The sequence below is a fragment of the Chelmon rostratus genome, chromosome 13, assembly GCF_017976325.1.
Source record: "Chelmon rostratus isolate fCheRos1 chromosome 13, fCheRos1.pri, whole genome shotgun sequence".
NCBI classification, from domain to species: domain Eukaryota; kingdom Metazoa; phylum Chordata; class Actinopteri; order Chaetodontiformes; family Chaetodontidae; genus Chelmon; species Chelmon rostratus.
In genome coordinates this window covers 27,161,206-27,187,257 of record NC_055670.1, presented here as the reverse complement: position 1 = coordinate 27,187,257, position 26,052 = coordinate 27,161,206, and the positions used below count along the sequence as shown (strand labels likewise).

Sequence of the window (26,052 nt, the reverse complement as noted above, 5' to 3'; positions counted from 1 at the left end):
TGAGGGCAGGTGACCTTTGACCTCGACCTCCAGCAGGTGGTCACATGATGACTTGTCACCTCCTCCTGGTTGCTGTGGCTTGTTTCCTTCACATTCTTCTTCGTCTCCCTCTTTCCTTCTCTTCCTCCTCTTTTATGTCACAACCTAACCTCCCTGGTTCCTTAGTTGATTCCTTCTTTCTCCTCCTACCTGCATCTCCTTCCTTTCATCCTTGTTTCTTTCCTGTCTCCTCACTGTCTGTCTTTATAATCTGACACATGGTCACATGGTCTTCACACCAGGCTCAGAGAGCCAATCAGGACTGAGACTGTTCGCTGTGAGTTTAGCGAAAGCAAAGAGGCTCCGATCGTTTTGGTCCTCTGATTTGTTGACAGGAAGAAGACACTTCAGGTGTCTCCATGTTTGAACACCTCCATGTGTCCGATGAACACCTTCAGAGAGAAGGATCTGATCTCTGCTGGTCTACAGCTGATGGTCAGCAGACAGGAAGGACGAGACCCGATCCTCCAAACAAATATTGTCCCCCCGACGGAAACAGGAAGTTTATCTGCTGCTTTGTGAAGCCACAGAAAAGTTTCTGTCGTTGTTTTAATAATAATCCTCAAAAACCTCGATCCTGACTTCACGACTCGCCGTCCTGTTTCTCTGCGAGGAGACCAGTTCGTAGAGACCCCCTTTATTTCTGAAGCTTTGCTCTCTGGGTGTCGTCATGAATGAATGAACTGTGTTCACATTTTCAAACTACCAGAGTAGACTTATAAATCAAACCTTCATTAAATGTTTCTGAAACTGTTTCATCTAAATGTTCATGTGCTGAGTGAACGAATGAAAACTGACAAAATATTCTGCTTCACACATATTCTTCCCATTTATGATTTTTAAAAATATTTCTGAATCTTCTGCTGCATGAAGCGTGGTGGGAGACAGAGAGCCGGTCTCTGTGGTCCTCCTCCGCTGTCATCGTCAGCTCTTACACATGGAGGATGTGACGTTTTGCACTTGCCAACGTCGAACCTCATGAGTGTTCACTAACCCAGAGAACTCAGACCTAAGGGTCTCCGGACCATTCACTGCACCCAGGACCACCTCCAGTGGTCTCGACGATGTCTTGGCACTGCGCACAGATGGGGCTGGTCGAGACAGTGAGGTCACGGCCCCTGGTCGTGTGGCGATGGATGAGCCACAAGCAGCAGGAGGTTACATGCTGAGACTGTAGCATCAAACCATGGATCAGGATATCGGTCGATCCCTCACTGTACCGAGGCAGCAGTGAAGTCCAGCAGGACTCTAAGTGACTGAGTACCCCTGTTCAGGATCACACTGCTCACATAGTGAGGACAGAGGTACCCTCAACATCGCCTGCAGCCAGCTGCAGCTGATTGTTATCGTCCATAACAACAAATACGATGAAGAAGACCAGATTCCTCTCACTGCTCATGCCTAGAATGTGTGTATTTGATGGACACGTCCGGATCAACGTGGCAGAGAGACACGCCGCTCCAAAATGTTGGACTGACCATCGTCAGTCTGGATACAGGAACTGGCCTTTGTTGAGGCTCTTGGACATCACCTGAGTGTCTAAGCTTTGTGCGTCAGGACACTCCCTCAGGACAGGCTGCGTTCTACGTCCCTCAAATCAGTTGGCGTTCCCTTACGTACACATCAAGATGCAGAAATCCAAGCAGCGAGCAAAGCGTACCTGGATGGCAGACAGAGACTCTTTCACACCTGCTGTGAGCAGAAGCTGAGGACATCCAGTCCTACGCCTATAACACCAAATGCTCCTTTCACTGAAGGAAACCAGGAAGTTCACATCAGGATTGTTGAGGCCACTACAGCCTTTGGACCTTTACATGAGTCTGTGTGGGAAAGGACCAGCCTGTCTGCTGTCTACCAGTGACATCCAGTAAACTGAACCATCTCCACCTGAGCTGTCCCAGGAAACTGCTGAGGATCAAGTGGCAGGACAGAATCCCTGACAGTCCTCAGCATCCCGACCCTGATGGACTGATGTGACCTGAATGTCCGGCAAGAGACTGCCAAGACGAGTCTTCTTTGGTAAGCTGAAAAATAGCAAGCGAGTGCAAGGTGGTCCCAGAAAGTGCAACGAGGATACCCTGAAAGCCTCCTGGAAGAGATTTGGATTTGAGCAGCACAGCTGGGAACTCGGGGGCTCAGAACCAGCCTCCCTGGAGGAAGGAGGTCCAGGAAGGTGCAGGAGAAGCTCCTGTTGAAGAGGCAGCAGGCTGCACCTCAGAGCTCTCATCCTCACAGTACGTCTTTATTTCTATATTCAGTGTGTTTAAAGTGTTTGTCAGTGTTCATTCGCTGCTCATTGGTTGATTAATAAGTGTGATTGATAATGAAGTGTTGCTTTAATGTGTTTGACTGTAAATCAGGACGATAATTGATAATCAATAATAATAAAAACACGATGATTCATGTTGCTTTCATATGAATCAGTGTGAGGAGCCTCTGTGACTCTCATTGGCCATTTGTGGGTGGGGGGCCCCTGAACATTTGTTGACAGCGGTAACATGTGCGGAGGCCGGGCACAGATGGTGGAGGGTCGGGGTCGGGGGGGGCCCTGCAGATAAACGGGACTTTATTTCTCTGTCGATGCCTTTCTGTGCAGAGAGCAGCAGAAACTCGGGTTGTTTTCATACAAACGTTTTAATAAGAAGATTCAGTTGGACACAACACGTCCAAAAGTAAGTGGACACCACCTGGTCTGCTTCTGTTTGTCCTGTGGGGGCCTGGAAACCTCAGCGTTGTTTCCTTCCTGGTTCAACACAGTCAGGTTGACTGGTCTGAGACCAGAACCCCATCAACCCCTCTGATGAACTGGACTGTGGGCTGTGGAATAGATTCACTATATGGACAAAAATATGAGGACACTGTCTATAAAAATTACATATGGGAGTGACATTCAAGTGTCCACTTACTTTTGGACATGACATGTTTTTTTTTTTTAGTTTTAGGGAATCATAGAGCAGCATAAAAACACATGATGGCCAAAATATGTGGACACCTCTGGGCCTCCCCCATATAGATGGTTCAGCTGTCCACATACTTTTGTCCATGTGTGTGAGCTGCCTCTGTGTTTTCTGCCAGCGATGAATCACTTCCAGCTCGTAGCCGCTAGGCAGCGACCTCATTTTCCACAGTGTCTTACCTACTCCCCCTCCCCTCCCCCTCCAGTTGTTCGCCCAGGTGATGTGCTCTGAGGCGAGAGAGACACAGGGAGAGAGAGAGAGAGGAAAAGAGAGAGCGAGCTGGTTTCATCTCTCATTACCTTTCAGCGAGCGGCAGGATGTGGACGCAGCACCTGGACGAGGACCGGCGCCGTGACGATCTGTGGAAATACTGTTTGATCCACCTGAGGAAGAGGAGTCTGGACGCCGGCTGGATCCTCAGAGGAATAAAACTAACGTGCTGCTTTAAAGGGACGAGACGTCTGCCAGGTTCAGTTTGTCCTCATCCAGACGGCTGAAAATCGGCTCTGAAGCCCCGCCCTCCTCCTTCTGGATCATTGGCGTGTGATTGAACGGACGGCAGTGATTGGCTGCTGTCGTTTGAACCTCGCATTAAGGTTTGACGCCCATTGGATGTTTCATACGACGGTCTGAACGTCAGTTAGTGATCAAATATGTTCAGCTTCTTTCTACACCAATAAAATAATCAATTAGGAATCAATAATCAGAAGTGGTTATTTAAGAGAGTGGTCCTCAGAGTGGGGGTGGGCGAGACCCCCGAATGGCTCAGCACAGACCTTTGACGGAGTCGAGTTTCTGTTTTTATTCTTTAATCTTCTCGATCTTGATGATTCAAGTTAAAACAGATTAAAAACCTCTTTTGGTCGACATGGAAACAGTTTACAGACAAACGTTAATCATCATTATTTTGCATATTTTTGAAGCTTTAAAGAGCGATGGGGGGGCTGGTCAGCCTGTTCCTGTCTGAAGCTCGACGGACAGTTTAGACGTGAAGTTAAAAAAAGCTTTTAAAGCAGCTGAAGGTGAAACGTTTGTGTGAGGGGTCAGCAGCAGGCGGCGTTCTTCTTCTTCATCAGGCGGCGTTCTTCTTCCTCATCAGGCGGCGTTCTTCTTCAGTCTTTGAGTTGTGATTGTTTGTGTCGTTCATGTTTGTAGATTATTTTCAGGTTGTTTGTGTTCATGTTGTCATTTCTTTCTTTGATTTTTTGTGTCCATCTCGTCTTCGTCTTCGCCTTCGGCGCCATCTTTGCGTCGTGTTCGCCATCATATTCGTCCTCGTGTTCACATTCGTGTCGCGACCATCACATGTGAGCCAGTGTTCAGCCTGATCCACGAAACGCACCTTCTCACGACCACCTGCCCCCCCCCCCCCTCCCCCGTCCTGGCCCCTTCCTCCCCCCTCAGAAACAGCTGGAGACATTTGTTTGCGTTAAAACGCCGCTGTGTTCCTGCGCTCGGAGAGAAAACGCCAGAGCTGAGGAGGAGAGGGTGACGACACTGGAGGAAGAGGGGGAGGAGGAGGGGGGAGAAGATTAATGTGTCTTTGTAAATCGCCCTGGTTGGGGGGGTGGGGGGAGGCTTTGGGGGTAATGCCCTGCGATGTGTTGTCGCCGCTTTGTCCTCGACTCCCTGAATGGACACAAAGGGTGGACGGCTGCGGAGGTGACGCTGCTCACAATAGAGCTCTGTGGGATTAGCAGGACGCGGCGGAGGAGCGGCGAGGCGACCGCACCGCGAGGCGACCGCACCGCGGGGCGACCGCGCCGCGAGGCCACCGCACCGCGAGGCCACCGCGCCGCGAGGCGCACCGAGCGCCACGACCACGAGGAAAAGTTTCCCTCAAAGTTTTTAGACTGAAACAGACAGAACCGCTGTGTGTGTGTGTGTGTGTGTGTGTGTGTGTGTGTGTGTGTGTGCAGAGGAACAAAATGGTGGACAGTGTTTTCAGATGAGCCGGCTGCGTTGCCCCCGGTGACATCTGCCACTCTGCCAGAGTCATGTGACCCGGCAGGCAAACAGCGCCGTGAATGGCTTTTGTTTGGGAGGTCAGTGCGTCTCTGTGTGTCTGCTGCCCACCAACACACTGACCGACCAATCACAGCGCAGAGACACACACACACACACACACACACACACACACACACACACACTCCAACAACCTGCTGCCTTAAACTCTCATCACCGGCGGGCTGGAGTTTTAAGGTGGAATTTTTCCTCTGAAAGTTTGACTTTTGCCTGAAAATGAACAGATGCTGTAAAATCTGCATAAAAGTACACAAACAGTACGAGGAATGTGTACAAATTATATGTACTTGTACTTCACTGGAGTGTTTCCAGTTTCTGTATTTTAATGTTTGGAATTAACGTGCTGAAAATCAGAAGTAAAGGATTCTTCACGTCTGATTCGTCGCTCTGATTATTGATGAGCTGTGAACTGAACATCGATCAGACCTCAGCCTCAGAACATTCACTGACTCCTGATTTCCTGTTTTATGAACGAAGTCTTGCAGCTCTGAGCCAATCACACGTCCAGGTTTCTGCTTCCTGTTTTTGACCGTGTCTCAGCGAAGCGTCCGTTCTCTCGCCGCGCCTCGTTGTTTGTTCGCGTCGTCGTCTGCAGGTCTGCGAGCTCTCCGTCTTGTATTTTATTGAAGCGTGTGAACGCTGCAGTGAACAAACTGCAGTGGGGGGGGTGCAGGTTTCTTCTCCTCCGGCCGCCGCGGGTCACAAATGTTTTTAGCCAAAAGTTAAAAAGCACAATAGCGGTGGGTGTCGGGGGGGTCGGGCCGTTCGATGGGGGGTTAAGTCGTCGAGGGAGATCACATTATATCCCGACACATACCTTAGACCACACAGCGAGCGTTCACGTCTCACTTTTCAGCTCTTTCTTTTCGTCCTCTTTTCTTTTTTTTGATCACAGGGGGCATTACCCGGTCTGAACTCCCCCCAAATCCTGCCGGTCACACCTCTTATTAAAGCCGGTTTTGTCCCACGCCCTCCACCCCCGCCCCTGCTCTTGGTATTCAGCCCAGGTCAGCAGATTTCGGCCCGGCCCGCCGCAGATCCCCTTTTTAATTTGCACCTGTTGTGCAGTTGTCCGGGAGGCGGGTGCCGCAGACAAAGATCATATTATAACAGATATGCGGGCTAATCTCCGTGCACCCGCAGGGGAAGGAGAAGAAGCTCTATTTTATTTTCCCCTCCCTGGGAACCTGCGCGCCGCTCGGATGTAAGCGTTTACAGTTTGGAAACTGGCAGCAGATAAAATCCCCGGAGGAGGAAAAGCTTCACTTCGGCCCCCCCCCCTCACTCGCTCCTGAGCCGGCAGCCGCCTCCTCAGATAAGACGCATGAGAGCTTGTGGAAACATCGCTTATTAGGCCACAGCGGAGTGAAAACCAAGCTGAAAACTGTTCTCTTTCCTGGCCGACCTCAGGCCCCGCGAGCTGGTTCCCATGATGTCACCCCCCCCCCCACAGCTCCATCACAGTGTGGAGCAGGTTTATCACTGAGCCAGTCTGTTGTATCATGTGTCAGCGTTACATGACAGGAAGCCGTCCTGTTTCTGGCTCACAGCAGCCAGCGGGACGATTGGAAGGTTTAAAAACGCTGAAGATCAGCTGTGTGACGGGCTGAACCGGGGGTCCCCGAGGCTGGACAGAACATCCGGTCCGTCAGGACAGTTACTGATCCAGCAGGAACCTGGAGTCTGGCCTGGAGTCTCAGCTGGCGGTTATTGATTGATTATTATTGATCAGCCCTCGGTCGATGCTGAGAGGCTCCTGATGTGTTTCAGATGACTTCAGCGTCATCTGTGATTACGCACTTTTCTACATGTTGCTGAGTACTTTTACTCTGAGTACTTTTACTCTGAGTACTTTTACTGATGCACTGTTTTCAGTTTTTCCACGTGTTGATCAGTGAGCTTTGGAGCTGCTGGAGGTGGATTTTGTTAGCTTTGACAGAGCTAGGCTAGCTGTTTCCCTGCTCTTTATGCTAAGCTCGGCTAAGCGGCTGCTGTAACAGAGTATTTCTGTAGTGTGGTATTAGTACTTCTACATCAGTAAAGACTGTGTCCCCCATCTGAATGAGGTTTATGTTCAGTCACAATCCCCTGAGAGTCCGTCAGAAAAAGCCTCCCAGTCCAGGAATGTGCTCTCCTCCTCCTCCTCTTCCTCCTCCTCTTCCTCCTCCTCCTCCTCCTCCTGGTCCTTGTCTGCTGTCATTGAAACCTAACGTGTCTGCTGGTGTTGTGTTTGTGTTGCAGTGTTGAACTATGAGAATGTGGTGGAGACGGGTTCAGAGACAGACGAGGACGACAGGACGCTGGTCTCTGAGGACAACGGCCTCGCTAACGGCGGCGGCGGAGGAGGAGGAGGCGAGGATGAAGAGCTCGGCGGCCCGGCCGGCGTGCCCACTCTGGAGGCGTCGCCCCGGGTCGCCCACGCCCTGCTGTCCTCAGAGGCCCCCGAGGGCCAGGAGGGACTCCAGAACCACCACCGCTGCTGGAGACTCAGAGACGACGCCGACGGACACCTGAACGGCGCCGGTGAGTCTTCACGTGTCGCACACGATGCTCGCACTGCTGCTCCTGTGATCAATGAATCAGTTTCAGTAAACTGTCAGAAAACACTGAAAACTTCAGGAAGTAACATCTTTATATTTTATTTTTTATTTTCCGCTTGCTTTGATGCGAATTACAGAAAAACTGAAACACAGAATTTGGGGAATTTCTTGTGTAAAAATGTCTGATTGGCTGTTTTAAGGGTTTTTAAGGATTTTTAAGGGTTTTTAAGGGTTTTTAAGGATTTCCTGCATCCTTTGCTGAATAATGTCCACCTAAAGGACCACTTACTGGCTTTCCTGAGCTTTCAGCCTCGATGGTTTTGATTGTGTGAGTCTTTCAGGTGACATCATTGTTTTTTCAATGACCAAAAAGTTAAAAAAATAAAATAAAATAAACGGAAGCATCAATTAAACCTGAGGAAAAATGTAAAACCAGTTTCTCTGCGCTCAGTGTTCAGCGTTCTGAACCGGAGGTCGTGAAGGAAATTTAACGCTTCAACATGCTGTGTAGCGTCTTTGTCCGGGGTTGAGTCCACATGGTCCTCAGAGGACTGACGGAGCAGCAGGTGATGGAGGGACAGCCACAAAGACTAATTCTTTTAATGAGGATTCAAACATGCTTGTTAGGCGGAGCGGGACTCATTAACGGAGCTAAATGAAATCTGGAGCCGTTTACATGTTTAAAAAGACCAGCAGAGAGACAGAGACAGTGAGACAGAGACAGGGAGACAGAGACAGATGCTGTAACTGACGGACGACGGCGTCCGTTTGTTTCCGCTAACGACCTCCGTCCTCGTGGTCATCGACATCGTCAGCGAGGACTCGCCATCGGCTGCGGAGTGTGACGGTGTGACCGTGATCATCGGCCCCCTCCTGAATAAACTCACTGAGTAGACTTACTCATTTTTAGATACTCCCACCGTACTTGAACTGTACTCGAGTAGTTCCTTTTCATGCCGCTGTCCACTGCCGGTCGGTTCTTAGCAGAACCGAACCTGAACTTCCTGTGGAGAACCAGTGGACCGACCCTCGACAGGAATGTGTTTGAGTCTGGTCTAAATGTCATCACAGTGGAGGAATAACACTGACTGCTCCTGCTAAAAGCTAACTAGCCTAGCTTAGCTGCCAAAGGTCGTAGCTGTCGAGAAACGACGTTATAATTAAAAATCTGAAGACGTTTAAATTCATCTTCTAAATCCATGAAATGAAGCGAATGAGCTGTGAGTCAGTTTGTTCCTTCACAGCACAATTACACGTGTTTATTCTCCTGTCTGTCCCAGAGGCTTATGGGATGGGGGGGGCAGTGCTCCTCCCTCCCTCTCCCTCTCTCTGGCTGTTGTTGTGTGGGACGAGGAGGAGGAGGAGGAGGAGGTGTGCCCCTCCTTTGAAGGGCTGAATGAAGCTTATGATACTTGTGACTCCTGTTGGGGAGTCACATGGGGAGGCCCAGGAGGAACAAACACAATAGGGCTCAGTTGTGGGTTCAGTCATTATGTGGAAAACACCTTCAGACCGAAGTCCAGCGCTCCTCCTCGGAGCTCTGAGCTCTGTAAAAACAGCCGAGGACACCATGAGGAAATGTCTCTGCTGTCTGTCCTTCTGTCCCACAGGTGACAGGAAGGACGAGCGCGAGCGTCTCGGCCCGGAGGCGACTCTGCACGCCGTGGGAAACAGTACAGGTGAGATCAATATCGATCAATCGCGTACACGACAGCCGTGACCCCGCCCCTCAGCATCACCAGCTGCTGGTTCTCATCACTGTCGACCTTATTTCATCAGTTTGGTTTATTCCCTCACAACTCAAGTTTCTCACAAGTTTTCTTTAAAGAAATGCTCAAAATAAAACCCAAGAAACGATCATTCAGACACAAATTTCACTGTTTCATCTGTCACTTTTTAAAACTATGAACAGAATGTGATAATCCTTTTCTGACATGACCTCAACTGACAACAATGCACCTCTATATCTATATATCTATATCTATATGTCTATATCTATATATCTATATACCTATATCTGTATATCTATATATCTACTTCTATATATCTATATATATCTATATCTATATATCTATATCTATATATCTACATCTATATATCTATATCTACATATCTACATCTATATATCTATATCTACATATCTACATCTATATATCTATATATCTACATCTATATATCTACATCTATATATCTATATCTACATATCTACATCTATATATCTATATATCTACATCTATATATCTATATATCTATATCTATATATCTATATCTATATATCTATATATAGATATCTATATATCTATATACCTATATCTGTATATCTATATATCTACATCTATATATCTATATCTATATATCTATATATCTACATCTATATATCTATATATCTATATCTATATATCTATATCTATATATCTACATCTATATATCTATATCTATATATCTACATCTATATATCTATATATCTACATCTATATATCTATATCTATATATCTACATCTATATATCTATATATCTATATCTATATATCTACATCTATATATCTATATCTATATATCTACATCTATATATCTATATATCTATATCTATATATCTATATATCTACATCTATATATCTATATCTATAGATAAAGATATATCAATACTACTGTTTGACCAAATCAGTGTCATTGATTTTTGTGAATATATGCTTAGCAACAAACGAGAAAACACCTGTCTGGAACATTCCACAGGTAAACACAATTGAAATGAATTCAGGGATTTAATCATCACAATAAAATAATAATCTCCGTCCACACTGGCTGGGCTGAAAATGTCCAGTAGCAGTGGTTGTTGGGTCTCCTTGGGTTTAAGAGTCTGAACCTGTTTCCTGTCATCAGTGAAGCGACTGGAAGGCGTCTCTGAACTGGACGAGTACTTCCTGAAACGTAAACTGGAGGACAGCGACGGTCACCCGGCAGCCATCGCAGAGTACCTGCAGCGCAGTGACACCGCCATCATTTACCCAGAAGCCCCGGAGGAGGTGACGCGACTGGGCACGCCCGAGGCCGTCGGACAAGACGACAGCGAGCACGGTAAGAGGAGGAGCTGAGTCGCATCCCGAAACCCGCCCAATACTCAACTCAGCATAATAACAAAAGATTCAACACACGAAGGTCATTCAGGCAGCAAAGTCAAAGAAACTGACGCCAAAGAAAAACCAGCGTGAGACCTCATTCAGAATCGATGTGGTCTGACGGGGTCTCATTAGGGAGCAAGACTGAAAACCCAAATTGAGAATTTTTTCACAAGTAAAAACGGATAAAAAATGGGACGTCTTGTGAGTCAGTTGAAAAATCAAGACTTGTTATCCTTATTGACCCTTTTGTCCTTTCCCCTCCATGACCTGACCTCTGACCTGGTCTCTCTGGCTGCAGACCTGCTGTCCGGCACACCTGACGACTTCGCCCAGCTGCTCACCTGTCCGTACTGCGACCGCGGATACAAGCGTCTGACGTCTCTGAAGGAACACATCAAATATCGCCACGAAAAGAACGAGGAGAGCTTCGCCTGCCCGCTGTGTGCCGACACCTTCAGCCACCGCTCGCAGCTGGAGCGTCACATGACCACACACAAGCCCACCAGAGACCAGGTAAAACACACCTGGATGAACCCTCTGCCTTTTCTTCTGTGGTTCTTCTGTGGTGGTGACAGAAGGAGGGGAAGCAGTCAGGTGTCATCATTTATTACTTTAACTGTCAATAACTGGCTGGTTTTCCGACTAAATTTCCTTTTCATTTAATTTGCACTCTTCATGTCAAGTGCACAATTTTAGCCACGTTTCTGCAAAGTTCAGCCCAGGACAGTTGGTATCTTTGGAAACTTTGGCAATATTTGTAAAGTTAATATATGTAGGATTTAAGAAGAATACAGTAAAATAGCAGATAAAAATATTGCTCTCACCAAGAGCTGTTCTCATGACACATGACAGTTGACAGTTATTTTCCCAATTCATTCTTTATTTGGTGTATAAATGTCAGATGATATGTCCAACCAGCAGTCCAAACCCCCGAGATGTTCAGTACGCAAACATAGATAATTAATGAATACATTTACATTTTAAAATTCAGAGCTCGTCAACTTGTAGAATATTTCGCTAAAAAATGACGTTAGCAATTTGTCATTTTTGTAAACAGACAATTCTTTCGCTGCTTGACTGATTGGTCAGCATTTAAAATGAGCTAAAATGGAATAAAATTGATTGTACGAGATGATGGTCACTTGATGATACTGTTATTTAAGTCTTCAATAAAATATGTTGCTGTTTTTCTTCATCTATGGCCACGTAGAGATCAAACAATGGAGGCTCGAGGATGGAGCCCTGGGGAACACCACGAGTCATTGTTGATCAATTATGTGTGTAACAATCAACACAAAGTCCTGTTTCTGCAAATCCTGAAGGATTCAAACCAGTGTCAGACCAAAGGCAGATCCAGCAAGGTGGTTTGGTGGCTATTAATTGATTAGTTGACTGACAGAAAGTTGATCAGGAACTATTTTGATAGCAAAAATGCCTCAAATACTTCAGGTACAACTATTCCTGCTTTCTTTTGTCATGTAGCATGCCGCAATAAACAGAGTATGTCTACGTTTAGAAGCATCGGTCAGATAAAACGATATTAGAAGAACGGGTCATTTTCACTTTAATTCGCATTTTAGAAGCAAAACATTTCGTTGATCAATCAAATTAATTGATAATAAAAATAATGGTTGGTTGGAGCCACAATCATTATGTTATCACAGTAGATAATATTTCGCTCTCCTCTGCCGTCTGATTTTTAAGGTGCAGCAGGAGTTTAGTTTTCTTTACAATAAGAATTACAGCTTCACGGAGCAGCTAGCATGGCTGCAGACTCTAAATGTCATTTAATGCCTCACATACAGTCCTGACCAATGAGCAACAACTCCTAAAGTTTCCAAAGACAACAAATCTGTCTCACCCAGTCCACCCAGTCTGGGCATGAGCATGTCAGGAACTGAAACCTCATCTGTTCTTCTGTAGTAGAACCTGGTCCTGCTCAGCTCATTAGCAGCATCTTGCCGTCCTCCAGCCGGCTCAGCTTTTACATCAGCTGTTGGAACTGAAACTGGAACAGATTTGATCAGAAATAGAGACGCACACAGACCTCTTCCTTTTCTTTATATAAAGCTTCCTCAGTGTGTCCTTTTCGCCCCCGGGTGTCAAACACCGAGCTAACAATAAGCTGGTGTTACATGTTTCCTGTTTGCTGCCGTTCATGATCCAAAACTCAGATTAGAGTCAGTAACTAAGCAGCCAATCATTCAATTTTTCAATTACACTGTGATCATAATGAGATTTCCTGAGTTAAGCCTGTCAGCCTCAGACCTCATCAGATCACCAAACTCCCAGTCTTCATACCTGACCCCCCCTCACTGCAGACCAGCAGCAGATGGTCTTTTTCCTGCTGGTTTAAAGAATCATAATCCCCAAACGACTTTAAGTGCTTGTTTATGTGTGAGTTAAACTATTAAAGAGAGACTGAGGAGAGTTACTGTGTCTCACATTTCAGCAAAAAAAAAGTTTAATCACAGAAACGACTTTTATTCTTCTTTAATCCAGATCGCAAACATTTGAAACATCCTTTATTTATGATTCCATTTAGGCTACAAATAATAGATAATGATAAATAATGAAAAGTATGTACAAATATTAGTCCCCCACAGGTCAAACAGGTCCAAACAGCCATGTTTCACAGATGCACCGTCTTCTACATGAACCACATTCAGAGCCACTGGGGGACCTTTAAGAAGTCTTGATGTGTAGCTGTCAGTTATAGAAGGTGAACTGACTGGAACCTGAGGACAGGTGTGTCCAGCTCTATTAGAATCACATCCCCCAGAGTCAGTTTCCAGCTCTCATCATTTCACGTCTCATTTCTCTGAGACGTTTCTGATGGATCTCTGAGTGTTTGAGGAGATGAATCGACCTCGCTCTTCTTCCTGCACATTCATTTCCCTTCTCGTTTTTCGTGTCATTAGTTTGATTTTAACTCGTGGAAATAAATGAAAGTCAAACAAACACAAAAAAAACTTTTTCTCCTGTTAAATAAACAGAAAGGATTCTTCAGAGTTTATCTGCATGTTAAATGGTTTGGATGAAGACTCAGCTCTGTGCAGCGGCTGCAGTCTGGGGGGAGACTGTGTTTGTGTTTGTTTATCTCTGTATTTGCATTTCAGATGGTGGGAATGCACCTACACCACAAACTGAACAAAGACAGCCCTCAGTGTTTCTCAGAAAGTGATGCAGATGAAAAGAGTTTAAGAGTTTTTCTGTCACCATCAGATCTGCTTTACTAAATACTATTAAATTTCCCCGTTAGCTTCTGTTCCACAGTCTTGTAATCTGCTTCCCTCTCTACTCCTACTCATCCTCCATCACATGATAACTGGTTGTTTTTCTGTCTGCAGCCGCCACTGCTGAACGAAGGAGCTGGAAACCGCAAGTTCAAATGCAGCGAATGTGGAAAAGCCTTCAAATACAAACATCACCTGAAGGAGCATCTTCGTATTCACAGCGGTGAGTCGTCCTTCCTCCGACACGCGGTCTGACTGCACATCTTCTAATTAATAATCTTCCTGTTCGACTCGCGGCAGAATGACTCATGACATCTTCTGAATAGTCAGTCAACCTGTTTCATGTGTGAGTGATTCAAAGATCAAAGCTGAACACAAATAACACAACTGAAAACTTTTCTTTGAATTAACAAACAATAACTGATGCATTTTCCTTTACAGCAGCTGACGCTAACCCTTAGCACAATGACTCACATCTACACTTTTCTGTCGAGTCATTTTTCTAGAATTCACTGTGACACAGTTGATGTGATATTGATCCTCACCCGATTTGACCGGCTGAGGTTCAAACCTGCCGAGTCGACTTAAGTAAGAGACCAAAAGTTAATTATAATGAAAAACGTATGTTCATATATGATTTTGTTACATTATTTCTTTAGTCTCCAGTGAGGAATGACGATGTTTTGCTGCATCTCGACAGTAAACTTCAGTGACAGTGAGCTTCAAAATCAGTGCAAAAACCACAATTACAACAATAAAACAAGGCGAACACTCTGCAGACACGCTAGCAGCTATGTGAGGCTGCACAAAGGCACAGCAGTGCTTTGAGCTAAATGCTAGCATCAACATTGTAAAATCAACATGTTAACATGCTCACAGTGACATTACCAAGGCTGAGGCTGATGGGAACGTCATTAGTTCTGCAGGTATTAAATAAACCAAAGTATTGATCGCATTGTAAGGCTGACCTGATGATGAACATGAACATGAACATCTGAACATTGTGTATCACAATCATCCAATAGCAGTTGAGATGTGGTGGTGGACTGACTGACAGACCTGACCATCCGTAGAGCCACTCAGCTAGCACTGAGCTAGCATGGTTAAATATATTCTCCATTCACAGGTGGCCAAATGTGGTCGTATGATAATTTGAAATAGGACAACAACAAGGGGCCTTTTAGTACCCTGTATGAATCTTAATGAAATCGATTACTTTGGTAAAGACTTGTGGGAATAATCCATCAGAATATTGCCTGACTTTTTATTGGCAAACAGTGCCCAAATGCTAAAAAAAAATAGCTCAAATTATCACAGGCCACACAAAATCGTTGTTACGTACAGATTCAAATAATATTTGCCAACTCAATAAAACAGCAGTTATTTAACTTACCTCATGTTGTGTTGCAGGTGAGAAGCCGTACGAGTGCTCCAACTGTAAGAAGCGCTTCTCCCACTCAGGCTCCTACAGCTCCCACATTAGCAGCAAGAAATGCATCGGCCTTATTGCCGTCAATGGACGAGTACGCAATGGAAGCAGCGGCAAGCCTGGCTCCTCCCCCAACTCCACAACCTCATCACCTGGAAGCCCCGCCCTTGCCCAGCTCCGCCACAAGCTGGAAAACGGGCGACCGCTCGGCCCTCAAGACCAGCAGGTTCATCTTGACATTAAAGCTGAGCCGATGGACTTCAACGAGTACCGGCTGCTGATGGCCTCTCAGCACGGGTTTGGGGCACCAGGGGTCTACTTGAATGGCCGTGGCGGAAGCCCACTGGCCCTCCACAGCTCCTCCCAGAGCCCCCATCAACATCTGGGAGGCATGGGGCTCGACCACCCCCTGCTGGGCTATGCAGGACCTTTCGGGAACAACCTGAGTGAAGTGCAGAAGGTGCTTCAGATTGTGGACAACACGGTATGCAGGCAGAAGATGGACGGGAACCCAGAGGAGATCTCCAAGCTCAGGGCCTACATGAAGGAGCTGGGGGCCCAGATGGAGGAGCAGAAGCTAGCCCAGGCTGGCTTCCAGGTGGTGGGTCATGGCAGCCCCACAAAGAGCATCATCGATTATACGCTAGAGAAGGTCAACGAGGCCAAAAGCCTGATTGACGACTCCAAGAGGCAAGTGGACATCAAGAAGGAGAAGCCAAACCACTCAATTGATCTCAGCAGTGAGGAAAAATCCCATGATGACCAGAATCAGTTCCTGTCATTCTCCTGCCAGTACTGCAAGGAGACATTCCCAGGGCCCATCCCACTGCATCAACACGAGCGCTACCTGTGTAAAATGAACGAGGAGATCAAAGCAGTCCTGCAGCCGGCTGAGGGCTGTCCTGCCAGTCGCAGGGGGGCAGTGGCCTCTGAGCTGTCCAGAAATGAGCAAGCCACCAGCCCCCTCAACCCCTTCAAGGACCACGTGTCAGTGCTCAAGGCCTACTTTGCCATGAACACTGAGCCCAACTCAGAGGAACTGCTCAAGATTTCCATTGCTGTAGGCCTTCCTCAGGAGTTCGTCAAGGAGTGGTTTGCCCAGTGGAAAAGCCAGAACCACCACGGAGGCTGTCTGAGGAAAAAATCGCCCCCTCCTGACCGCAGTGGACTGGATATCAACCACAGCTTGAGCCACTCACCAATGTCTCTTCCTGCTGCAGATTTGCATGGAGGCTTCACTAATGATGATGCCTCCCACAGATTCACCAAGGCCAACCAGTTTACAGCCAGCAGGCAGACAACAGGGGACAAACCTCTAGACCCCTTGGACCACTTGAGGAGCAACACTCCTTCACCCCTCAACCTTTCCTCTACTTCCTCCAAAAACTCTCAGAGTAGCTCTTACACTCCAAACAGCCTAGCTTCTGAGGATGCACATGGGGATATACCACTGGATCTGTCGCTGCCCAAACACATGGCACAGAAGCTCATCTCTGTGGGGGAAAAGCGATCCAGGCCCAATGGTTTCATCACTGAGCGCAACGGAGACACTCAAGGACGAGAACAGGTGTCTGGGCCCTTAGATCTGGTCAACATCAAGAAGGAGGTCCTGGGCTCTGATGGTGGAGGGAACTCCGTCCATCAGCAGGAGAAAAGCACAAGTCCTATCTTTGGGATTAACCCCTTTGCTGGCAGTCCCGTCTACACCTCCCTGCCACCTCATGGAGCATTTCCTCCACCCACCTTCATGTCTCCTGCTCAGGCCACCATCCCGGGCCTCAGACCTTACCCAGGTCTCGACCCCATGAGCTTCCTGCCCCACATGGCCTACACGTACGCTACCGGGGCGGCCACATTTGCTGAAATGCAACAGAGGAGAAAGTACCAACGGAAACCAGGTTTCCAGGTAAAACCAGATAACAATCTAGACAATGTCCATGGTTGTTTTTGTCCTCCCAAATGACAGAATAGGTCATTTGTCAGGGCTGTCCACAATTGACTTATATGGATTTCCTTATCGACCTCAGTTGTAAAAGTCTGGTTCAGTTTAGCTCAGTGGTTGCCAACCAGATGTTGCAGCAGGCATGAGGACTTGATACAGAATCAATAAAGTTGTGTGTTTCAGGCAGTATATCAACATTATGCTACTTTGTCCTATATTTCTGAGAAAGGACAGTCACTCACACAAAAAGAAGTTGCTTGGCAGGAAACCACGAGGTGCATCGATTCTGATTGCATCGTTCAGTCGTTTCAGTTTCCCAGTTGTCATGGAATTATTGATGTTAAAGTTCTTCATTGTTGTCAACTGTTTCTAGTGTTTCCTGCCAACATTAGACAGCCAACAGTACAGAGGTGACATTAAATGAGCAAAGGATGGTGGAGGAGATGCAACGTATTCAACTTTCAACTAAAACCTTTAAGTCAACAGAGTCAAGAAGTGAGTCAAGTGCTCGGGAGAAGAACAGCTGGGCAACTCCATCTGCTGGGGAAGATAGTGTGACTCGACCACCAGCTACAGAACAGCTGCTAACAGGCCTTTATCTTCAGAAAATAAAAGCAGCTTCAACAACCACTGATGTAGTTCTGTCAAGTCCCGTCCTTCTCTCAAGTCTGATTCCAATTTTTACCTACTAACACAATCCCAATACCATTCAAAACCTTCCCGTCCCATATGTCCCCCCTTTTTTTAACTGTCTCCTGGATGAAGGGGACTTACCCAGGTTGGGCCTTTAAGCTCTGTCCAGACTTGGGATCATGGAGGCGGTGGGGGGTTGGACCAGAAGGTGTCTCTGAGCGTGAAGTCGACAGGTGTGGGATTATCAGGCGTACTGAAGCGATCTGTCTTTGTGTCTCAGGGGGAGCTGCTGGATGGGACGGCAGACTATCTGTCAGGCCTGGACGACCTGACAGACAGCGATTCGCTGCTCTCCAGGAAGAAGATTAAGAAGACTGAAAGTGGTATGTACGCGTGTGACTTGTGCGACAAAACATTCCAGAAGACCAGTTCCCTCCTAAGACACAAATATGAGCACACAGGTATATATAACATTTGGACACTTCTTTTTTACCCCACCCCCGATGCTTTTGTGCCCTCTCCCTTCATATCTTATGTCTACAAATTTTGCTTTCATTCTATCCTTTTTATTTTTGTTTAGTCACATAGCTCACCAGCTTGTTTCCTCTTCCTCTCTACCGTTATGTTTTCTGTTTTGTTCTCTGTAAACCATGGCCTTTAACATGTTCCTTTCTTTTCAGCAGGGGGTAGGGATCATTTAATATGGAGAGGATTACATACACACTCAGCACCCCAAATATAAGCAACATTTTCTCTGGCGTCTCATTCACACTGTGATGTGTTTGTGTAGAAGAGATGGAGGGAGGAGGAGGAGGAGGTGTGCATGTTTGCATGTGTTGCTGTTTGTGCATGTGTGTGTACTCTGGCTGATCAAAGGGAAATATTCATTAGAGCGGAGAGATGGTCCATTTCTTCCATTTCTGCACTGGAAACAAACAGCTTGTGATGAGAAGACACCAGTAAACATCTTCCAGTTGAACTATCGCTCAACCCTTTAATATTCAGACATGAGTGTAGGGCCAACCCCGGTTCCAAAAAAGAACGTGATCACCTGACCCTCTCTGACAGAAACTGACCTGAAAACAGCACAAAGTCAAGATATTTACTGTCTGAGCTCATCAGCTTCAGTGATTTCTGTAAATATCTGCTGATTCTGGATCTGATGCAGCAACACGTTTCAAACACGTTGAGACAGGAGCAGCTAAAGACTGGGAAAGATGTGGAACGCTCCAAAAACACCTGTTTGGGTCATTCCACAGGTAAACAGGCTGATTGGTAACAGGTGAGAGCATCATGATTGAAAGGCTCAGTGGTTCACAGCGAGGATGGAGCGAGGGTCAACACTTTGTCAGCACGTGATTGGATGAAGAGATTAATACCTGGACTCAGGAACACTTCAGGAAACTGATGTCAGGAAACAGTTTGATTGGAAATGACTGAATTCTGTTTCTATTTTGTTACATTTACACTGAGTCCCAACTTTGGAATCAGTGTTTTACATCATAAACAGCAAACATTTGAAGGACAACAGCCTATGATTTACAGAACAATACGAGTGTATAGAATCCTGGACTTGCAGGTGTCCACACAGAGACACTGATAGACCACAATGTGTCCAAACATTCTTCTTGTTTTCTTCTTGTTCTGAGCCGTCTTCTCCGTGCTGATGCATTGGAATAGAAACTCTGGGCATTAACCCTTCTTCTTTAAATTGATTTTCTTTTTTCATTAAAGTCAGGTCCAACCACAAACCAATGATCCAAAAGAATACCCGTCTTTAAAGGGCTGTGACATGGTGTACCTTCAGCTCCTCCGTATAGTCGCCAACATGTGCAGGAATCATCTTCAGGTTGAGCAGTGTAGAGATTTGTCCGCTCGTCTCTTTAAGCAAACACGACCTTAAGTTGGGCCTCACATTGTTAGAAAGCTAACATTCCTGTGATTTAATGTGAACTACAGTCGGGACAGTCAACACCAACAACAAGAAAACAACTGACTCTAAAGTTGAGTCTCCGCTTGATAAATGGTCTGCTTATGTTGGCAAAGGTCCAGACAATCCAGTCCGATATTTAGTCCAAAGCACTGAAATAGTCCACAGGAAGCTGTTTCATCATTTCATTGTAGACGTGCTAATCCTTCAGGTTCTCTCTGTTGGTTGTTTGCTGGGTCCAAAACGGCTGCTGCACTGCACCTGACACCTGACCTGACCAATCGGGATCTTCCATTTCACGTCCACAGTCGACAATATGCAAAGAGAGCAGGGGCCGAAATCAAGTGCCCCATTCTCTTCTTTCTTGTTAAGACCGAACCAATAGCTACAGATTGTGCAGACGACAGGCGTTTCCAACAGCCAATGAAATTCTGCAAACATGGACACGATTCAGAGGTTAATTTACAGCCGAGTCGAGGATTTCACTGCAAACCGGGATAATCCACAGGGTTCGAATTCATACCTGTGACAAAGTGCCTCGAGATAAAGACACAGAATAACTATGAAGATAGAGAGGCTAAATATAGACTGCCTGAATAAAAATATAGATATTCATCTCAATATTTTTGAATAATGCCTAGGCGGAACTGTTATCAGTTTTTCTTGAACTTGGACTAGGTTAAGGCTTCATTCTGTGGTCCCATTGTGTTTTCTGGCTAATAAAGTCCAGATATATAAGCTAGCAAAAAATATTCAGGCAGAAATCAAAACCCAAACTTTATCGCTCAGTGCCAAAGCCGATGTTACTCACAGTGATTGTGACTGCTGGGGCTGACGGCTCAGAGCGTCTTTCAGCAGCTATGGATGTAGTCCCAGTGGTTGAAGAGCAGCCGTCAGTTTACTTTGACTCTGCTTCGATAGCTTTTACCTCTGAACTCCACGTCCCGTCTGCCAGGACGGGTTCTGTCTCAGTTTCAGAAGCGTTCCAGGTGTCTCTACTCGTGGACGATGGTCCATCTCCGCACAGAGACAGCGGGACAAAAAACTGTAGCAGCATTTGTACATTTTTCTCTGAACTTTCTTTAATTGGAACTTTTGATGCATCCAGACACAATTTGACCAAACCTGAAAATTAAAACGAGTGTTTTTTTAATGAAGGCTGGTAGAAACCACAAACACAGGAAGTCACCTGAGTAACAGTTTAAAGAGCTGTGAGCGGGTCCACCTTCATCTCTTTCACTCGGTTGCATCATGTGCCCCCCCAGTCACTCCGAGCAGGAATCCACTGTCTCGGTTATTTTTGCCACACCGTGTGTGTGTGTGTGTGTGTGTGTGTGTGTGTGTGTTACAGTGAACTATGCCAGCTATGGTGGATGTTACAGGCGTTCCATGTCTATTTGTGGCTACGATCTGTGTGTGTGTGAGGAGCTGTTTTTTCAGTGTGTGTGTGTGCGTGTGTTGGCATTGGGGGGGTGAAGCCGTGTTTTTGGTGCATGTGTGCGTGGGATGTGTGTTTGGATGATGTTCAGCCTGTCGTTGGCAGCAGACTGAAGCATCCTGTTCACAGTCAGATGGAAGAAATTTCTGCTCGTATGGAGTTGTAGTAAATCCAGTTTGCGTGTGTGTGTGTGTGTGTGTGCGTGTGTGTGTGTGTGTGTGTGTGTGTGCATGTGTGTGCGTGTGTGTGTGTGTGTGTGTGTGTGTGTGTGTGTGTGCGTGTGTGTTGTTACGGCTGTGAAGGGTCCTCCTCAGGTTGAAATCTGGTGCTGTGATGTCATCAACCGTTACAAGTTCACGTTGCCTCGCGGCATTCGGTCTGACCTCGGCGTTGCCGTAGCAACAAACAGACACAGAACGTTACCAGGGGTCTTGTTTTGGAGCTCACAGGAAGTTTAAATCATTTGGAATTAGAGTAAACTTCACGCATCAGCAGGATGACTCATGAATATCAACAAATCGTAGAAATGAGAAAATGAAACAGACACGACGGCTGTGACTCAGTATTTATTTATTAGAATTAAAATCCTGAATGAAATGAGTCAGTTTATTTTGTTCTGATTCAGACTCAGATTGACACATGAAATCAGTTCTTCTTGCTCTTTCTGACTGTCATCTTTTGTAGCGTTGGATGTCTCGCTCTAACATGAAGTTTGATCGTCTTCTCTTGATTTGTCTCCTCTTCATTATGTTTCATGCTGAATTATAATATTTACATTTCATGTCAACAGTTTTTCCCGCCAAAACTTCAAAGCACAAACTTTTGTTACACTGCAAGAAGTTATAAAAGCTGTTGTATGAATTTGTCTGAACTTTTACGAGAATTCTTCACGACTTCTTCTTGTGAAATTCGTATCATTTAATCATTTGTGACAGATTTCGTAATTGTGACTCACAGATTTTGTTGTTACGACAACTGAGATCTCGTAACTATTTATAGTTATTATTTCCAAGATCTGACCAGAACCATTCAGTCATGAGATGAAACTACATGATGCCAGAATTACAAGAAAATCTCTCAAGACAATTTTCATTCCAAGAGAATTTCAGGGAAAATCAGAAATTTAAGCTCCATTGATCAAATATTGAAAATAAAAATGGATCGAAGGTTTGGTCGATATAACATCTAAACAGAATATATGAATGAATGAATCTCAGGATGTCAAACAGGAGACGGTGTCTTGTGTCTGCTGCCTGTTTCTTCTTCTGCTGCTGCTGCTGTGGTGTCACATGGTCGCGTTGTGACTCTTCTTCTGCTCCTGTGTGTCGTGTCTCTGCAGGGAAGCGTCCTCACCAGTGTCAGATCTGTAAGAAAGCCTTCAAACACAAACACCATCTCATCGAACACTCGCGCCTGCACTCCGGAGAGAAACCGTACCAGTGCGACAAGTGCGGGAAGCGCTTCTCTCACTCGGGCTCGTACTCGCAGCACATGAACCACCGGTACTCCTACTGCAAGAGGGAGGCGGAGGAGCGCGAGGCGGCCGAGAGGGAGGCCAGGGACAAGGGCGGAGGAGGCGTGGCGGTCGGGGGCGTGGAGCCCACCGAGCTGCTGATGAGGAGGGCCTACCTGCAGGGGCTGGGACCGCTCGGGTACTCGGACCCCGAGGACCAGCAGGAGGACGGCGGAGGCGGAACGATCCTGAGGGACGGCGGCGAGCGAAGAACAGGAGAGGAGAGGGAAGTGGACACAAAGATGTACGAGGAGGTGACAGACAGACGGGAGGCAAGTTTCAGGGAAGGAGAGGAGGAAGAGGAGGAGGAGGAAAAGGAAGGCGACAGCAGGAGCCAGATGGACTCAACGAGGGACGACAAGGGCAAAGACACGAAGCAGCTGATGGACGAGAGTTCACGAGAAGGGAAGACAGACGGCAAGTCGGACCAGGACGACTGATCCAAAAGACAAACTTAAAAAAGCTTTCGAACATTTGTTCCGTTGGCTCGACGCAGAAAGAGGAGCTTTTTATTTTTAAGGGACTGTACTCAAATGATCTGGGGTGTAAAGATATTCTAGGTTTGATTTCATCTGAAGGGATTTCAGATGTCAGGTACACGTGTTCATCATGAAGGTGCAGCAGTCCTCTTACCTGCATCAGGACGTCATCTGTCCGAGGCAGACGCCGTCAGCTCGTAGCTACACGGATCACCACGTTTTTTTACGATGACTTGTGATTTTCTACAGTTCCTCCCTCTCGGAGTTAAATTAGCATCGTAACAGAGACTACAGACCTTTATTCGTGTTCTTTGACATGTTACTGACATCTTCGTAGGTTTATTTGGACTTTCATGGCCTTCAAATTTTTAAACAGTTTCTTGTCCAATTTTCTTTCTCTAACTTGCTTCTGTGAGTTTCTGCATGTAAACCAACCGCTGGTGCTTTAAAACGCTCACGAAATGTTGCTCAGTATCAATGTTTCCCTCAACAAACACTCTCATTTGAACCTGGTTAGCTAACATGCTAGACGGCCTTCTTGCTAGTGTAAATTACAGAGCTAATGCTAACATTTAAATGAATGCTATCAGTCAGTCAAGTAACCAGCTAGCTGCGCGACTGATCACCGCGTCATCAAAGTAAGTTGGAAAGTGATGCAGATTAATTGCACTGATCGTTCAAAGGTCATGAAATGTCTCGTACAAAGTTCACCATCACGTTCCGACTGGTTCTGCTCAGTGAAGCGGAACCAAACGTGACGTGAGGTTGTGTTTACGTTGGTAACGCTGGGAGGGAGGCCTGTTTTCAATGTGATGCGGCTCCTCCCCACACCCCAAATCATTTTGGTACAGTCCCAAACTGCAGATGCAACTCAATGATGGCCAACATCCACGTCATGAAGCTGGGTGGGATTGTTTAAAAATCCACATTATGCAAAAAATACAGAAGAAAAGAAGTAATAATGATTATCATTATGACGAGATGAAGTGAAGCTGTTTTTAATGTACAGTATTATAAAGGCCTAAAAGCTGTGTGGTGCTATAATGTTCTTAACTTCCTGTGTCTTGTTGTGTTTGAAACCCCACATCAGGAAATTGCACTCGACTCCCCAAATCACTACAAAAAAAAGAAAAAAGAAAAAAGAGGGAAAAAAGCCTCGAACACTCGTCACTTCCTGTCAGTGTTACTGTTGTATTTTCTGTCTCCTTTTACTGTGACATTTTTTATTTTGATCCTGTTTTGTTATTTTTGCCAACTAACCACACGACTTTGGGCCTCCTTTTTTTCTTTATGTGAAGGAACATTTAAACCTGTGTGATTTTCAAAATAAAATGTCGATGTGAGTCTTAAAAAGGAGAGGAGGGAGCGTAATATGAAAGGGCTCCGTTTTAAAAAGACAAAACTAAAAAAGGACAGAGCCTTTTTTTGTGTGTTGATTTTTTCTCCAGAGAAAGCCTTATATGCAAACCTTTTCACCTGTTCTGCAAAGTGCCATCCCTGTACAGTGTACATCACCTGTGTCCTCTCTGCTCTGCTTCACTATGAAAAATGAATATTTCATCTTGTTTTTGATTCGTCAGTATTAGCATAGGTAGACGGCAGTTTGTTAGTTTACATACGTTCGTGCAATTTTCTGTATTTTTTTGTTCCATGACAGTATTTTTTGTCAGTATTACTTTTTGGTTTCTGTTGAATTTGAAACACAAATTTCTTTTTTTTTTTGTTTGTTTTTATTTGAGAATTTACCATTTTATTTATGTGACTCATTTTATATTTCCTAATTTTATTTATTTCATACTGTAGTGTACAGTATTAGAGTTCCTCACAAATAGATATATTTTAGTAAAAATGATTCTGTCATTGACTATTGGAGCAAAACTATGAATAGAGAGCGTCTATGGTATTTGGAAAAATTCAGCTGTTCTGTTTTTGTTTTATTTTCTTTGAAACTACTGGAAATTCTAAATTTGGGGAACTTTTGATACAATGATTATTGTGAAAACACTGTATTTTTGAGAGTAAAAAAATCCACTTTATTCATCCCATTGAAAAGGTGATGAAGGACTGATGATGAAAGAATTCCTAAAATGTCTGAAGTATTAGTATTGAATTTTTCATTTCTCTTGGAGATGACCATGCTCGAATAAATGTAGCCAAATTAAATTTTAATAAAACTGTGTTATTCTTCTTGTAATCTGTTTGCTTCATTCACACACACACACACACACACACACACACACACACACACACAGTCAGTGATGATTTAGCCTCCTCACGTTTCTCTTCACTCTTCATTTGATTTTTCTTGTCAGTAATATTTTTATGCATTTCAGAGGTGACAGGAGGCTGCAGCCATCCTCGTGATGCTGTCTTGTATTTTCAGTGATAGTTGGGATATTAAACACATGTGTAGAAAAATAGAATGCAAAAACTCATAAACTCCTCAAATGTCATCATAATGTTTATTAATAAGACGGTCATGAGGCTGAAGAGGTGAACAGCGGTAAGACGTGTTTACATTCATCAATTTAATTATTAAAACAATTAAATAATTAGATTTGGCTGTGTGTCCTGTCAGTTCTGTCCAATCACATCCACCTACAGCGACGGCACGTCTACATTAACATTTCCAAAAAGGGCTGCGAGAGGCAGAACAAACGGCACCAAAGACCATCTGCCAGGAAGTGAGTGGAAACATTTACTGCAGCCTGATGAAGGCAAGTGGAAGGAGGTGAGCAGGTGAGAGGCCAGGTGATGACACTGGCAGGGAGTG

The 26,052-nt window shown here is 45.5% G+C and overlaps 1 protein-coding gene across 4 annotated transcripts in view; it reads left to right on the top strand.

Annotated features, from left to right (window-relative positions):
• The window catches only part of zeb2a (zinc finger E-box binding homeobox 2a), a 56,498-nt gene extending 31,025 nt beyond the window's left edge, over positions 1-25,473 (top strand). For 3 of the 4 annotated variants that reach the window (XM_041950106.1, XM_041950107.1, XM_041950105.1), the window contains 8 exons: positions 7,263-7,544; positions 9,172-9,240; positions 10,441-10,635; positions 10,978-11,192; positions 14,030-14,138; positions 15,326-17,250; positions 18,200-18,380; positions 22,627-25,473. In XM_041950106.1, coding sequence (XP_041806040.1) covers positions 7,263-7,544; positions 9,172-9,240; positions 10,441-10,635; positions 10,978-11,192; positions 14,030-14,138; positions 15,326-17,250; positions 18,200-18,380; positions 22,627-23,240 — 3,590 coding nt within the window. In that variant the 3' untranslated portion in view covers positions 23,241-25,473. The remainder of the gene's footprint in view (positions 1-7,262; positions 7,545-9,171; positions 9,241-10,440; positions 10,636-10,977; positions 11,193-14,029; positions 14,139-15,325; positions 17,251-18,199; positions 18,381-22,626) is intronic. The other variant, XM_041950108.1, reaches the window with a different exon arrangement.
• Positions 25,474-26,052: the final 579 nt, after the last annotated feature.